General features: G+C 39.1%; 1 protein-coding gene across 1 annotated transcript in view; it reads right to left on the bottom strand.

Annotated features, from left to right (window-relative positions):
* Window positions 1-17,003, bottom strand: part of LOC106922390 (protein phosphatase 3 catalytic subunit alpha) — a 96,176-nt gene that overhangs the window by 23,808 nt on the left and 55,365 nt on the right. Inside the window, exons 3-8 of the mRNA XM_014994766.2 lie at window positions 12,813-12,937; window positions 12,141-12,252; window positions 10,974-11,119; window positions 10,298-10,437; window positions 3,694-3,771; window positions 2,694-2,788 (exon numbers count right to left, since the gene is read on the bottom strand). Coding sequence (XP_014850252.1) covers window positions 2,694-2,788; window positions 3,694-3,771; window positions 10,298-10,437; window positions 10,974-11,119; window positions 12,141-12,252; window positions 12,813-12,937 — 696 coding nt within the window. The remainder of the gene's footprint in view (window positions 1-2,693; window positions 2,789-3,693; window positions 3,772-10,297; window positions 10,438-10,973; window positions 11,120-12,140; window positions 12,253-12,812; window positions 12,938-17,003) is intronic.

Here is a 17,003-nt window from a genome sequence, read left to right as displayed (position 1 = left end):
TTCCAAAAAAGGATAATTTTCAAATATTTGAGTGTGGTGTACATTAATAAAATTGCAACAGAAAAATCCATTTTTTGGGCCCCACCCTCAAAAAGCCTCTGTAAGCTCTAAAGTCTGGGCCAACATGCGGGGTACCCAAAGGTTTAATCCTGGACTCTTCGAATTTAATATCTACATGTTCCTGCTAGCTCAGATTATTACAAATAAGATTAGCCATCATAGCTACGCAGATGATAAATAATAATGTCGCCAAATGGCACTGAACCCCTTTGAGCTCTGAGTAGATGCACAAAACAAATCAATAACTTTCTCCAGCTGATGAGAACCAAAACTGAACTTATCAACTTTGAACCTAAAAAGGGAACGATCAAGAGTCAGCTTCAATTATTACAGTTAGAAACTAATGATCAGTGCGGTGATAGATTCAGACCTGAACCTTCAGAAACACATAAGAGACAATTACAAAGTTGGCCTTCTATCACTTGATGGACATTTCCAGGTGAAAGATTAAAAAAAACCCAATAGTGAAGCATGTTTAAGCAATAAATGTTAGAAAAGGCAGAAAACCTGCACTTACTAACAGATTAAAACAACACGTTAGCTGTTGCAGCTCCTGCTTACTTGGTGAAAATATGACAAACAATGAGCTAGCAGAGAGAGAAAAACATATCAAAATGGTCAAGTCAGGCAAACAGACAGATGAAACAAATAATTACATTGGTAACAACAGGAAGCCAAAAACTAGTCATTATGATCCAGGCAAAAAGAAAGTTTTGACAGGCATCAGAAGATAAGAAAAATAGGTAACATTTGCTTTTCAAAAGTAAGCAGTGAGAACCAAACACAAACAGCAACCCCATCTGATAATCACTGCAGTCCAGTTGGCAGCCAAAATGAGATATTTTAACTTCTCCAAACGGTGCTCAAAGGATGCAAAGGATTTTTCCAAGTGGTTAGCTAGCCAAAACTACAACCAATACAAACCTGTCACAAGTGTGTTTGTTTGTATTGTGTTGACTGAGAGCCATAGGAAGATTAGTTGGGACGGAACAAAAAGGTTCCCTAAGAATAAACAACGACCCTGACAGCTGCGCTATTTCTGTCTTTATGGCACTGCGAAGGAGGCAACATGTGGGGGAAAAAATAAATAGAAAAACAAAATGGACAGAAGGCAATACAAGCTCACATTAAAGACTGCACACCTGCAAAACAGGGCAGGAGAAAAGAAAGGGGAAAACATAGGAAGGAAAACCCCCGGCGGCTCCTGTGTGTTGGGTCCTCGCAGCAGCCACACTGCAGCCTTATGGCATTTCATCACAAGATGGATTGCGAAACTGCATGCACCAGCCCCATCACTCTTTCCTTCCCATTTCTATTTCCTGTGCTTGGCCCAACGCCGCATCCATCCCATAGTCCACCCCACCCTCTATCCGCCCCCGTCCAGCAAGAGCAGATACTGTCTGTTCTGGAGGGCGCTTGGGAGGGGGCCGGTGCAGCACAAATCCAACCCAGTTTGGTGCTGGAGGCAGAAGCACAGCTTAAAGGCACCAGAATGTGCAACGGGAACAAAGCTACTTTTTAACACAATCATAATGTGGGCGATGGGTATGATTAAGCCTCTTCACAATAAGCAATAAATCAATTAATCTCATGACAAATTAAAATGAGAGAGATCATTTCCATCTGGATAACAATAAAATAAAGAGATGATTCCCTTTAACGTTGTTGGAAAACTGACATTTTAGTAAGTAATTAGCTTGCTCTACCTTCCTCTTTAGCCTGTTTTCCCGGTCTAAGCTGAATAATTAATATTTTTTTAAATACAATTTTGGTTATAGAGACTTCCTAATCTGTTTTAATTATCTTTGTTTTTGTGTTTTGTTTATTTATTTTGGATATTTAAAATGTTTTCCAGTGTTAAATGTTCTTTAGAAATTTGTTTATTGTTTTATCTTTAAGAGGGTATACTTGCAGTAATATGCCAAAATCATTGTGATGCTAGTTGAAAATAGTCTCAAAATGACAATAATATTGTTTATCGCTATAATTTCTGGGACAATTTATCGTCCAGAGAAATTTATTATCGTCACATGATGCTATTTATTTTCAGTAAGACCCCAAAGAGTCTGAATATAATGCTCGGAATGTTAAAAAGTACTAGATATAAACAAAAATCAAATATGTAACTCAAGACTTTGGATTGTTTAAAACTGAAAAACAACAATTAATTAAAAAAAAAAATTAAGTGAATCAATTCCACAAACTCCTTAAATGAAGCAAGTGTTTTATTAGGGAATATGGGACAAGCAGCTACAGCTGAAAGGCTGTCAAATTATGTCAAATACTGAAGATTAGCTTAATCTTAACCTTGTAGCAACTAGCTAAAAACATAAATAGCTATTTTCAACAAACTAAATCTATTAACACAAACGTTTCTATGATATTTCACAAAAATATCCCCCGTTCAAATTGTGGTTCCTTTATGAAGCTTTTAAAACGTTAGTAATGAGACAACATGAGAAGCAATTATAGGCAGATGGCCATGTAATATATTCTGATGTATAATTTTAGTCCAAAACAAGCCAAATCAGCTATTATGCAAAACTATTTTCAAGGGACGTTCTTGGACAAGCAAGTCCTATTTTGGTTCTGAAGTTTCAAAGCCTTCAAAGTGACAGCGTCGCTCAACCTACCTTTGTTGTTGTAGACGTCTAGATAGTTTGGAGCTGAGAAGATGGTGATAAGGGACGGGAAGCCAGTGGTCTGACTCTTTCTGTACATGCGGTATCTGGGGAAACATCCAAAAGAGAGGCATTTAGTTTATCTCAGAACTACCAGGCCGCCGTGATGTGATCGGCGGTGACATTTTTATGGCCCTTTTGTTTGCACACGTTGGGTGTGTGTTTGTCTGGAGCTGATGTCTGTGGACACCTCGGTACCTCCCCTGCCCCCCAGAGGAGGGCGAATCCCAGCGTTAGGACTGAAGCGAGGTGGCAGTAACTGAATCTAGCTGTAAAGTTCAGACTTTCTCGATAAAGCCGCAAATGTGTGAGTGTGACTATGGCTTACGACGTCTCGCGTGCTGCAGCTGAGGGTAAACGGCCCCGTGTGAGTTTCTTGTTGGACATAAGTGATGCGGAGTGGTGCAATTAGACGTGCGGTCGGATTCATATCCGAGATGTGGCGAGGAGTCCCGTGTGGCCGCACGGTGGGAGTGCAACGGTAAACAACTTTGTGTCGAGTCCCCCCACCTTCCTCAGATGGAAAAAAAATAAATAAAAAATCAGCTAAACACATCCAGTAACCTGTTTCTTTCCTTTTTTTATCTTTTCAAAGAGCGTGGCGTCTGGTTGATGTATAAAAGCGGGGTAAACTCTCCCTCTGCGTCCTGCTGCGCCTCCTTTTCACAGGGCAGCAGCTGTAACTGCGAGTTCCCGTCAACCTTAACTTTTTGAATCAGAGCTCAGCAATGTCTGCATGACTCATTCGTGTTGCATCACATGTGGCCGGCTCGCTCTCCCAAGCTGGATTCATTTTCATTTCTTGGATTAACGCAAAGTTCACACTGCGCCCATCCTGCTCCCCAGACAGGCTTTAAAGAAACCTCCTGAGATTTCTCATTTCACTCGCCGCCCTGAGCCGCTCGGCTGTGTGACAGTGTGATGTGGAGAAGACAAAGAAGGCAACACTCACCCGGCGTCCTGTGCTTCATGGGCCCGGATGATAGATAATAAGTTATTGTGTTGTAGAAAGTCACAGACTGCAGGGTAGCTGTTGAAGAAAGGAGACGTTTAGCTCACTCAAACGTCAAGAAAAGTCCCAGAAAGCCCCAAGAAAAACGATCAATGGCAAAAACTAAATAAGGCCAAAGGTATTATTGATTGAGCTCAAAGAAACGTCGGACAAACAGGCTAAATTTATTCCAGCGCCAACTGCAGCTCCTGCAGAGACATTTAGCCCAGGATTTTCTGGAAAATACACACAACACCCTGCACAAATACATACATTTATCTTTTACTGCTTTTTCACAATACAACATTCATTCATTTCTGCCAATACATCGCTTTATTTCATCGATTTAGAGCAAACAGAAGAAAAGATCTCTGACCATTCCTCTTTAGCTGCTTCCTCTCTGATATATGAAGAAAAGTAACTTAAATTGTTTTTTTTCTACTGCTTTGTGAAGTTATTTGCTTTGAACTTTGTTATCCTTAAATCCCACATTGCTGAGAAAGAGAAAAAGAGAGAGAAAAAGAGAGAGAAAAAGAGAGAGACTTGAGCTTCTGCACCACTGCCTCATAAAATGAAAGAGATTAAATTTAAAATTTGCTACATTTAACCCACAAGTGAAAACAACTGGGAAAAAGTGTTTGATGTTGTGGGAACGAAAGTCAATCAATAACAATATATAGACGCGTGATCAATATCAATAGATAAAATGTTCAATATTTGATGTGTAGAAAATTCACTTTACTCCAAACCAGAACCGCACAGCATTCTGGGAGATGCAGGCAGAGGAAAGGCTTCGAGCGTTTGCGGCTTGGTGGAATCGACCAACCGACTTGCTCCTTGGTTACCTAGCAACAAGCAGTTTCAAGTTCCCCCACAGCTATGGTTGCCTAGCAACGACCTATTGAGTAACTTGCACAGTCACAAGTGCTTAAAAATGAAATAAAAAAACAAGGAATGTGGAGTGAAAACTGTGGACAAAACAGGAAGGTTTGGCAGGATTTAAAAACAAATTATTGTTGTTGGTTATTATCGATATTGACTGACTTGAAATGCTTGTAGTTTTTGAACTGATTGGTTTGTTTTCATTATTCACAGCATTTTAGTCTTAGTCTTTTCTGTTTGTCTTGTTGCTACATAAATGTAAATAGCTAGATCAATTAGTTACTGTAAAAAACAAACTAAATACACTACGTTTCAGTAAAATCTACTAACATGTTTTCTATACGTAAATTATTTAAATCAATTTAGATGTATTCTAGGTTACAAGAACACAATACGTGTTCCTCCACTAAATAAGAGCAGTATTTTAGACCACTAAATAAGACATTTAATTTTTTTTTTGCCATTTTCTGACCTCTTAAAATCAAGACACAAATGACTTACTTTATAGAGAATGTTCTCCTGTCTTTCCTACTGTGAAGATGTTCTTTCTTTCAAACAGAAGAATATCTGTTTGTTGCATATTACCAACAAAAAGATCCTAAAAATGTTTTGTTAGCTGGAAAAGGTCTCTATTACAAATGGACATAAAAGTCTAGAAATATATTTTTTTCTCATTTTCCTTATTTTTAAATTTTTTTTCTTCTTTTTTTCTAGTTACAGAATTAAATATTGTTTGATTTTATCTTTTTTTTAGTGTGAAATTATGCTGCAGAAATAAAACACTAATTTCCTTTAGTGTTTTTATAAACTGTGGCCTCAAACATTTCTTTCACCGATAAAATGTTTTCCGTTTTAAACAAGGCTGTACAGGAGCAGCGGGTTTGACCCCTCTTAAATGCTAAATAGCTTATTTTTCAATGAAATTATAATTTAAAAAAAGGGAGATGATTCATTTTAGGCTGCTTCTTCAACAAAAAAAAAAAGAAAAAAAAGAAGAAGAGCCATTTCTGGAAACTATTAGATGCAGTTTTATGCTCGTTTAATCTGTGAGCAGTAAAACCAAAAGCCTCACTGCCAACAATCAAACTGGAGCAAGTCGAGGCAGCTTTCATCCTGCAGCAGCGGCAGCAGCAGCAGCTGCTGCAGCGACTGCAGCCTCCTCTGAAGCCTCGTCTGCTCAGAGTGAAAACCTCACAAGAAGAAATGTCACCGGCAAACAGCATGACTTGATTTTGCCTCATTTTGACTTTAAAAAAAACGGCGTTTCTGAGAAGAAAAATGATCGACACCCCCAGAGGATGTCGGGAGTTTGTGAATCATTTGTAATGAATAAAGTCATGAATGAGCGGCGGCGCTGCGTAACATCTGAAAAACATGAATGTGGAAGAACTTCTTACATCAAAAATGGACACTCTCTCTCTTTCTCCAAGTGATTTTTGGTTTGATAACATAACAGCCACTCAGTGTTGATCGCCGATCGTCTTTACTGTGTTTAATGCCAAAGATGTTTTATTTTGAATCAGCTGCTACTTGAAAATGTGTCCGTTTGTTGGTCTAAAGACAAAACGTATCACTTTGTGCTCGTTTCACCAGCGCCTGTTATAAACAGTCACTTGAAAAAATTTCAAGAATTCACAAACACCCTTGGATATCGAAACGTTTTGTGGTTCAATCAAGTAATTTGCTGCGCTTGCTCGAAAAACACAAAGTTCTGCAATCCAAGCTCAAACACCCCTGCAGCATCGGCGCTCGGAGATGAACTCGACTCCCACACGCTGCAATCAGAACCGAGCCGCATGATTCTCTTTTGCAGCGAATCCTGCTGATTTCAAAGAAGCTTTTTAAAATGTAATCCCTGCTCTGCAATCAAGAAAACACAGTGGTTTCATAATGACATGCATCGCCACTTAAAACTATTCATGGTTGCTGAACTTTTGCACGTTTCGTCACAGACCTGTGGGTTATTCTGGGATTTTATGCGACAGGCCAACAAGTTGGTGCTCAAGTTTGAAGAGGAAAGAAACCATAGATGGTTTAACTTTAATTTTTACTTTTACAAATAAAAACATGAAAAATCTGGCATGTGTAAGCATCCAGCGTTTGTGGATCTAGCTTCATACGTCTAAACATCATTTCTGTCTATTCGTCTTTGCAAAGTAGCTCAATTAGATCAAACAGAGAAGAAATGTAATCTGTTTTGTTGAAATTACTTTGAATAGGCCATTCATTTGTAGTTATCTTCCTATCAAATCTGACCTGCTTCTCTAATCCTACTGGAGAAAAAAAAAAAAAAAAAAAGCATTCCCACACCATAATGCTGCCACTACCATGTTTCACAATGGGAATGGTGAGTTCAGGGTGAAATGAAGTGTTAGTTTTCTGACCCACGTTGCATTTTTTTCTTCTGGTTTTGGTCGTATTTGACCAGATCATCATAAAAAGACACATTATTCTTTATTTCTCAACAAAAATGGTTTGTTAACAGCAGAGTCCTTCTTTGTACTCCTCCATCAAGGCCAGATTTGTGGAGTGCACAGTGCTGCTGTTAAATCCTGTTAAAGGTGCGGCACTTTATAACCTAACCTTGGTTTAAACTTTATTTCTTCCTGAACTGCTCGCCGTCTTCCTTGACCTTCGTGATGTTGTTTTGCTCAGAAATGCTTTCTAACAAACCTCTGAGGCGTCACAGCAGATTCTGTTGTTTACAATAGAGAGGGCTACATGCAAACATGCACAACGTAGCGCTGCTCTATCACAGAGCTGAAACGATTCACTGTGATTCATTTATGAAAATAATCATAAACTAATTTAGTAATCGATTGTTAGCTGGAGCAGAGACTCAAAAAAAGACAAATTGCTGAAAGAGCAGCAAACTCAGTAGTAATTAAGCTAAAACTATACAAAAAATATAAACATTTTGCATTTAAGATAAAAAAAAAAACAATAAAAAAAAAAACACCTTTTTTGCCTGCAGATGGTACAGATGATCCAACATAAAATAAAGGAAGGCTTTGCTGTTGCATTTTGGGCAATATCTAAAAAAATAATAAAATTACTTTTTGCCTTTTCTTAATTTATTCTTATGTATGAAATAAGCTTTAAGGTAGTTAAATGAAAAATCTGCAGAATGTAAAAATTTTATTAAATGATAATCTGTCAGAATAATCGATTACAAAAACAATTGTTAGTTGCAGCGCAAATCTATCGTACAAAATTCCAGTAAAACACATTAAACTGTCGCTGCACAGAGACAAAATGTAATAAAGTTCCAGCAATTTGAATTATTTTGGAAAGGCGCTGAACTTTAAAAAAAGCAGAATCTTTGCTCCTCTTTATGCAGTTGGTTAGCGAGGATAATTCTTCAGAAATGAGGCCCATATTCATAAATAAAGATGTTTTTTTTGCCAGCTTTCATGAGCTAACCTTAGAAACTGACTGGATTAGCATAGAGCTCATCAACAATCTCTGCGAAAGAACATTTGAGATTTTTATAGCAACAACAAACAGCTGGATAAAGAGCTACAACATCTGGATAAAGAACTACAAGCAGATTATTAGAAATGAATGTGTTATTTGTTCTCTAATTCCCTGAAGCAGCAAAAGAAGAAGAAGACAAGAGCCAAATGTTGGTTTGTTGGACATTAATTCAGCTTTCTGATTTCACTTTAGATTATTTTAATTAAATAGCCTTAATAAAAGATTAAAAAAAATAAATAAATATGTCGACTGATGACATTCAGCCTCGAATCCAGAGGGCCACATAAAAAGCTACGGCGGGCCAGACCAGGCCCACGGGCCTCCAGTTTGACACGTGTGCCTCAGGTTGACCGATCCGTGCGCTTTGTGGAGCCTGAAACAAAAAGCGAGCCTTTCAGAAGCAGGCGCAATTTCATGCCTGAGTTACATTTGTGGACGTGTTCGGAGCAAGACGGCGGCGTCAGGGAAAGTCTGCAAGACAGGCGCAACCAAACAGGCTGATGGTTTCTGACTGGGAGCGCTGCGAGGAGCGAATCCGTTTCTCTCCCTCGGCGTCGAGCCGAAACCGTCTCAAAACTACGGAGAGCCAGCGTGACGCCAATTAGCGGCCGTCCCCCGGGCAGACGAGGCGTCGGACGCCGATGGAAACACGACGCGGGAGGAATTTCCACCCAAAGATGTCAGAGGGGTTAACTGGGCCGATTCCTGACATTAGCGTGATGCGTTTGAGGTGAAAAGGGGGCTGCATACCCCGCATTTCTTTCTGGTTTCAGCTGCATGAAAACACACCGGTGATGGACATTCCTGAGATAACAGAACCACTTGCGGACCTGAAATGAAACAGCTCATTGGGAGTAAGGAAAGACAACAATGTGTGCCCACAGCCGACGCACAATGAGTCACTTTATGAGCAGGTACATTAAAACACAATTAGGGAGGCAGCTATAAAACACTTGCCATCAAATAAATAAAAAGAGTCTGTTCTCGTTTAAAGCCTTGAGACATTTCTCACCACTTCTCCTGCCTGTGGCTCACCGAGGGCAAATAAGAGTCGCTCAGGCAATAATTGGAGTGGAGGGAGAAGCGAACGCATTCAGAGGAAGGACTGTGCCTCGTGCTAATGCACCACTTCATTACATTTTGTGACAGTGCAAGCTGCTAGCTCCCAGCTTTTCCTCCGCCTGTTCAGTTACTCGGCTCAGCCGACGGCGGCTGCAGAAATACCGGCGGCGGTCGGAGGAGGGGCCTCAGGGAAACGCAGCGTCACTGGCTGCCGTTCCGTTAGTCGTAGCATTTATTTTCAAAATTTGAGAAGAAATTTGGTTTAATGAAAACACGTACATTTTGAAAACACTCGTGTTTTTAGATAAAAAGCTGTTGCTCTAGGACAGGGGTGTCAAACTCATTTTCATTTTGGGCCGAATCAAAAATGTGAATGTTCTTAAAGGGCCGGTTGTCCTAGAATCCATTGGTAAAACTAACAGAACTGTTCAAATATCAATAAATAGCTGTTCCTCCAGGGTTTTGTGATTATTTTAATGGGTCTTTTTGCAATCAAAATTACAGATTTTGTGGTGAATATTTTTTAACAATATTTGCGCTAATGTATGACGTTAAATGTGTCTTTATCGCTCACCGTATCAGTTACGGATTCAATCTTTTTGACCAATTTTGAGAAAATTTGCAGTAAAATCAGGAAAAATTTTTTGGAAATTTGTTGATTTTTGCAGATTTGTGAAAAACTGGAAGGACTTATTGATGTAATCTGCAGACCAGAGGGCCACATAAAAAGCTACGGCGGGCCGAATCTGGCCCACGGGCCTCCATTTTGACACCTGTGGTACAGGATGTGTTGACAGGACTTTTATGACATATTAAAATAAACCTGTGTCATTTGGTGTGACCCTGTACGATGCAGACTCACAGATGTGCAAAGGTTATTTGGGTGAATCTCTAATCGAGTCGCACAACGCCTTTGAAACGACTGGCTGACTCACACCAATGTGTAAGGCTACTGGAATAATCTAAACTTCATTCATCATACTGTAAAATATAGCTGTGGCTTGCATAAGCAGTTCAATCCCTGCAGCGTAATGAAGCTCCTAACTCACCGGCTGCCTCTCTAAATCCTGACGGCAACCTTCAGAGGCAGAGGAAGAACAACCACGACACAAACAATAAACGTCCTGGGAGACGCAGAGCCTACCTGTAGAAATAGGAGCAGCCTCTCACTGTGTTGTGTGTGAAGTGCTCCTGGCTCTTCTCGTTCCCAAAGTCCTCCAGCGGGTCCGACCACAGCAGATCGCACATCGGCCCGTAAGCTGGCGGCTCTTTGAATCTGTCTAGCTGTGGAGGAAAACACGAGGCTCCTGTGAACGTTTCCTTTTAGCTGCAGCTTAGCACGTAATTAAATCGCCGCTTGATCAATATTAAACCATACACAGAGAGGATGTCAAAGAAAGAATCAATCTTGCAGTTTAGAGATGGATGAAGTAAAAAAAAAAAAAAAATCTTTTTCTATGAGCGTAAACGGCTTTACTTTCAGGAAATTTGGCTCTTTTTTAAACTGAAGCTTGTTCGTGACTACGCAGGCCGCACGATGGACACTTTGCCGGAGCAAATGCTGTTATGCATGCCCTCCGATTGCAGCCGCAAACCCCATTTAGATTTATTGAAATAGTCTGAGAGAAGGAACTTCTTCTTCTCCCTCCACATTTCTTTCATTCAGAAGAAAGAGCAACGCTGGACACTACTTTATGAGTTACAAGCAAGGTGACTAACTCTTTGTCCCATTTGTGAAGCAATTAAGAAACACCTGCTGATTAAACAAACACAGAGAAACAGTAAAGCAGCTATAAAACCATGTCAGGTCGTATACATACTTTCCTGATGTCGTCAAGATTTGTGATTTCTGGAGACAGTCCTCCGTGTACACACAGGAACTGCTGGTTCATAAGCGCAGCCAGGGGAAGGCAGTCGAAGGCGTCCATACATGCGTCATACACCCTCTCTGAATACTTAATTTTACCTGTCAGGGAGGAGGGAGGGGAGCACAGGGCAGGAACAAGAAAACAGCACGCCAAGTCAAACAAACCTGCTCTCCAACACTGGGGCACTGGCAAAAAGAAAACGTCCCGAAAACAGTTTCAGAAGAACACAATGTAAATGTCATTTATGCCGATTCCCGCTCCGACTAAGTCCAATAAAAACAGCTCTGACACGGGTAAACACCAATAAAAGGTGAAATATGCCGTTTTTCTTAAGAGACTATTACTTCAACTGTGTAGGGACTTGAAAGCGATAGTTTAGGTTGTTTGAGGAGGCTTTGCAGAGTGCTTATGAGTAGCCAGTATTTTACATGCAGGGAACAGTAGTCCCAACTTTTTAATGTCAAAGACAGAAATGAGGAATTTGAGGAGAAAATGTCCGCCCCTAAAGCAGTTCAATCTAAAAACTTTTGCTTGCAACAAATTATCTTTACTCCAAATGTAACTTTTGCATAACAGTTTTTCACCCTTGTAATCGTTAGCCTCGTCCCAGGTAGTTGTTAATATTTTCTAAACGTTTGCACAGCTAAGCTTTCACTGAGCCTGATGAATAACTTATTAGTTTATTTTAGTCTCTGCCAAGAAAGAAGTTGAATGACTCAAGTAATTAATTACTGAATATATTCAGAAGCCTAATTAATTCCTAGCAGCTACCTAGAACTGAGAGCTGCTAGAGTGGCTAACAGAAGCGGCTAGCGCATCTTCTGTTAGCGCTTATTGCATCTTCAGGTAGCTGTCCGCCTGGTTCTGGAAACCCTGTCCCTAAGAAATTGTTTATCTGGCTCTAAATAACTCTAAATCTGGCTTAGAGGAGCTGTTAGGGTAAAATGGCTCCAAGCGTCTTTTAGCCTGACTCTAGGTAGCCGTTAGCCTGGTTCAGGCTAGTGGCTGGCCTGAGTCCAAGTAATTGTTAGCCTAGTTCTAGATAATTGTACATCTAAAATGAGCTCAATCCAATATTGTCAAAGAAGCATTAAGAACAATGAAAACTACTTTACTTACATTCCTGCTTAAATGTGAAATACTCTGTTAAATGTCGACATTCGTGATTCCCACGCAGCAAAAACAGTGTTTTGGGGTATAGGATCTTTAAGGCCCACAAGTAGAGCACACACTGCAACAAGAAAGAACAAAAATAAGAGCAGAACAGTTGGCTTTTCATCTCTCCTAATGCTAAAAGCAAAAGCTATCATGTCAAACATCGTCAGTTTCACGGAAACGTAAATTCTGCTCACACTGAAATATTAATGCTGCACATTTTGTGGCGCATTTCAGGGTTGCAAGACAGAAAAATGAAACATCACATTCAAAATGAAACACCTGACCAGACAAGAATAGCACAGGCTATAAAAATATCTCATATACATGTACTTTTTATTATTAAAGCATTTCCAGAGATAAGGCTGCAATAAACATATATATTGGTTATAAAGTCCTATACTTCAAACATGTATTTTGTGGAATATTAAAACTCTCCCAACATAATCCTCAGCTCCACTGTGACATTTGCGATCCAGGCTGCACTTGAAATGATCATAAAAGTGTTTTATCACTGCAATATCTGCAGCCTGATTTCATCTATGCTCAGAGAAAGCTATTAATAAACCAAGCTTTTGTCACACACATGGCGAGCATCGCGCTCGATTAGGAACAATAACAAACACACGGACTCACTTCAATACTGAAATACCCTCTGTCTACGTAGTCCCCAAGGAAAAGGTAGCGTGTGGATGCTGGTGATCCTCCTACTTCAAACAGCTTCATTAGGTCAAAGAACTGCCCGTGGATGTCTCCGCAAACTGGAAATATGTCAGGAAGAAGACAACAGTGTGTCAGTACAAAGGCTGGAAACGGATGAAAGTAGCGTTACGATTGTGAGAGAGTGTTTGCATGTTTCCATGATTTTCATCAGGTAGTTAGGAGCTGAGAATCAAATAAGAAAGATCTCTGAAGTTGCACATTTGAGGAGAAAATAAACTCTAGTTTAAATGGTGCTGCTCCTGTTTTTCCCTATTCAGGCTAGATGCAACATTTATTTTCCAAATCTACTCCCAATGTTTTAATACTTTTACTCAAAAGGAGCAGACACATTTTGAAATGACTCTGACTGACATTTCTTCAGGATTTCTGAAAATTATAAAAGTTTTCTTCAGAAGTTTAAAACATTACGGTCCAGTATGTCTGGAAAAAAAAAAAGAAATGTGGGAAGATTCACATCGAAGTATTGTATGTCCAGTGCAGTCAGCATGAGGTTGTCTCAGCATGAAAAACTTAGACAAAAATACAATGGTGTCATTTACAGAAAGATTTCAAATAAAGAAATACAAATATCAATAAGTGCTTTTATTGAAAAGAGAAAACCCACAATCATTAATACTACTTCATTTTTTTTTTATTCTTGAAAAAGCCTTTAGCCGCTAAATCATAATATTGTTGTTAAAACTATTAATCTGATATTAGCTGGGCTACCAGGTCAAGCAGAGTGATGGAAGATGATTTTTTTTTGGGAGGTCCAAATATATTTCCAAATTGGCACATTTGTGTTTCACATAAGCACAAGAAAAATATATTAGACTTTCTTCAGCTTACCATTTAGCAACAGGTTAGGGAGGGGCAGCTATGCTACATTTAAGTTTGAAATCATTGCTCTCTTAAAATAAAATGTAGATTTGTGTCAAATGAATCCGTCCTTTTTCTATAAGCATAGAAAAAGTTAGTTGACAAACATATAAACATTAGTATGCTAGCATGTGATGACTATGCCAGCTTGTTATCATAATAGACTCTCTTAGGTTAATGTTAGCAAAGGTACAAGTGTTAGCCAAGATGCAAAACATTTGCATGTTAGCAAGATTTATCATTGGCACAAAATCTGTTAGCACAGTAGATAGCTTCTGTATTGTTAGCTAAAAAAATTAGAAATTAGAGTAAATACTAGCAAATTATACATATATTTCACCCATTTACAACATACTAGATGTTGGTGTGAGATGATGGCAGATGTTAGCTAATAGCATATAGATGCTGGAAACAAAGCAAATAGTGTTGGCTACAGTTAGCTAACATGCTAGCATTTGCCAAAACGCCATTATTAGCATGCTACCTAAAGTTAGCATGTTAGTTGTTGATCTCATAAGCTTGCTAGCTTGTTGGTTAATGTTAGCACGTTTACAAAATTGAGCATAATACCTCATTTCAGTATTATAAATATATATTTTTTTAATTGAAAGTTATTTGCTAAGTTTTGTAATAGCTTAATTGTTTACAAAGGTAAGGCAAAGAACAACAGTATGAAACACGCTGGAAGCACCAGCTTTAGAAATCTTTCTAGTTTATATAAAATAATAATTCACGATAAATCTATTGTCGGCAATGCATCTCCATTCCTGTGGAAATGCTTTACTGTAACTGTTTATTGTAAGGTGCGTGTTGTTTTTGTTCTTTGAGACAGCAGGACAGATGTCAATTTTATTGATTTCTAAACCTTTCATGCAAGTTTGTGTGTGTTAACTGAATAGAAATTGTGTTTGTCAAAGCAATTACAGACAGAACATTTAGCCAATGTTAACGGCGAAGTTTGCTACTACCTGGAATCCCAGTGCAATCATGGCTGCTCAACATAACACGTATAGTTACAAACAACAGAGCGGGCAGCTGTTAAATACCACCAGGGGAGCTTTCTGGGATGAAAACATCTGCGTCAGAAATGGGCTACCACAAATGATTCACCCCAGATCAGTTTGCTATCACATTATGAGATTCTATACTCTATTACTCCCTGTGGAGACGGGAGCAGCCAATGCCAGAGCAGATTTGCTGCTTACAGCAGAGCCAACTGTCAGGCTGCATATGAAACCGTCTGATTAAAAAGCCTTTCATACAGCTGCCAGTTTTATGGACGCAATAAAAGGTCAGTGCAAGGGTGGGGTATCCCGAAATTTACTACTTTTTCTTCACCTCGTCTCATCTGTCAGATGATTTATTCCTGCAAAATGACTATGTTTCTAATTTAGAAAAATGTTAATATCTAAATCCTCTGCAAAATGTTAACTCACTCATGCTGAAGATGTGCTGCAGATAGTCTTAATCCTTTAAAAACTAAGTTTCAAATCTCTGCCTGGATATTTTGGTTATTTTAATTGTAAACAGTTCTTTAAATGTCCTGTGAGTTAATATATATTTGCCCATTTATCCATAACAACTGGAAGTTTCAATATTGAGCAGGTTATTTTCACAATTTACCGTCTATTAAAAGAGCACCCCTCAGATTAATTTCACTTCCTAATACAGTGGGAGTGAAATTACCGTAATAACCTGAGATTGGATGGAAAGCACAACGTCTCCCCTTTCAGAAACAGTTTGAATTTTTCAGGTAGCGCAACGTGTGGCGGAATTACGGTACTGCAACTTTGGTTGGATCATCTGTGACACGTTTGGTCTGGAAAGGTTAAGCAGAGCTGAAAATTAAATAAAGAAAAGAAAAGCTAATCTAAATTGTTAGGGGAAGCCAATAACGCTGCACGTGCATGAAAAAAAAATAACAAAAAGGAGATAATTTTTACTTTCAGACATTTCTCCTACTGCAGTATGACAGCTGCAGCTCCGTTAGTGTAGAGAAAAAAGCAGCTCGGGGTTAAAATCACTCAAAAGTTACAAGGCATTCACACATCTGATACCACAAAAAGTCACGAGACACTTTTGTTTACTTCTGCCATAACGTCAGAACTGAAGCAACGACAAAAGTATCATAAAAAGTCTTGCAACAGATGGTACGGCCCTCTGAACTTATAAGGACAGAGTCCGTCTGGGATTGCATGAAAAGGAAGAGGCACACCCTAAATTTTCAGAACAACTGCGGTAAGTTCTTGGAACAGCCTAAGTAAATACAGTGGTGCGTTCACCTTGGTTTTACGTTTCACTGCACACCAAGAGCCAATCATGTTAGGGTTTTTTCCCCCCTCAATAATTTGGTTTAATTTGTAAATATGCATAGATTCTTACATTCCTTTTCTGAAAACAGAATCCAGGGTGGGAGGAAAAGTTGCACTGCTTTCAGCTCAGACGCATCTGGAAAGGATCATCTCAGCCATAGAGAGCATGGAAGATGAAAAACTGGCAATCTACATATTTCTGTGGGAAATGTAGACGGCGTGGCCCATAATCACCATCCAAATGGCGCGGCGTTCTGGGATGGTATAGGGTAACCTTGGCACAGGTAATCTGAGGTTTCACTGTGGCTGCATCAGCACAGAAACGATCAGACGCTTTAGAGCAACGCATGCTCCCCACAAGCTTCACGACTTCAATGTTTGATTTTGTCATCCGTCATATTCTGAATTATTTTGAACGACAAATGTTAGCTCAGCATCCCTGATTTGTTTGTGCTTCACTTTCCCAAACAGCTGATCTGTGATCAGAATTTCAAAAAAAAAAAAAAAAACTACAGGTGAGAATTGATTCACTTTTATGCAGCTCAAGATTTTTCCAAGTTGTTAAAATTTATAACACTGCATCTGTTTTTGCTGCATTTCTGCTATAGATAATTATAAAGTGGAGTTATGTCTTCATCTTATTTAGCCAATTGATAGTAAAATTTACCCAACATCAGGAAGACCAGATGACTGTTTATTATCCATTTATACATAAAAACGTCTACAGGGATGTACTAACTTGTGGCCACGGCTGTATGAACATCGCTTAGCATCAAAATGAAAAGATGCATTTAACTTTTCTGTAAATATAAATGTAACTGTATAAAAGTGAAAATCTGTAAGTTTTCAGTCACTAAATCCAAACTGTGCCGCTTCCATTAAGTGGAACTAAATCCGACCTGATTGTTGTCAAAGCGTTTGCAGACTGAACGGT

The sequence above is a fragment of the Poecilia mexicana genome, unplaced genomic scaffold (genome assembly GCF_051168715.1).
Source record: "Poecilia mexicana isolate PSO_F unplaced genomic scaffold, ASM5116871v1 scaffold_18, whole genome shotgun sequence".
NCBI classification, from domain to species: domain Eukaryota; kingdom Metazoa; phylum Chordata; class Actinopteri; order Cyprinodontiformes; family Poeciliidae; genus Poecilia; species Poecilia mexicana.
The sequence above is the reverse complement of the archived record's forward strand: the minus strand, read 5'-3'. Positions and strand labels throughout refer to the sequence as shown.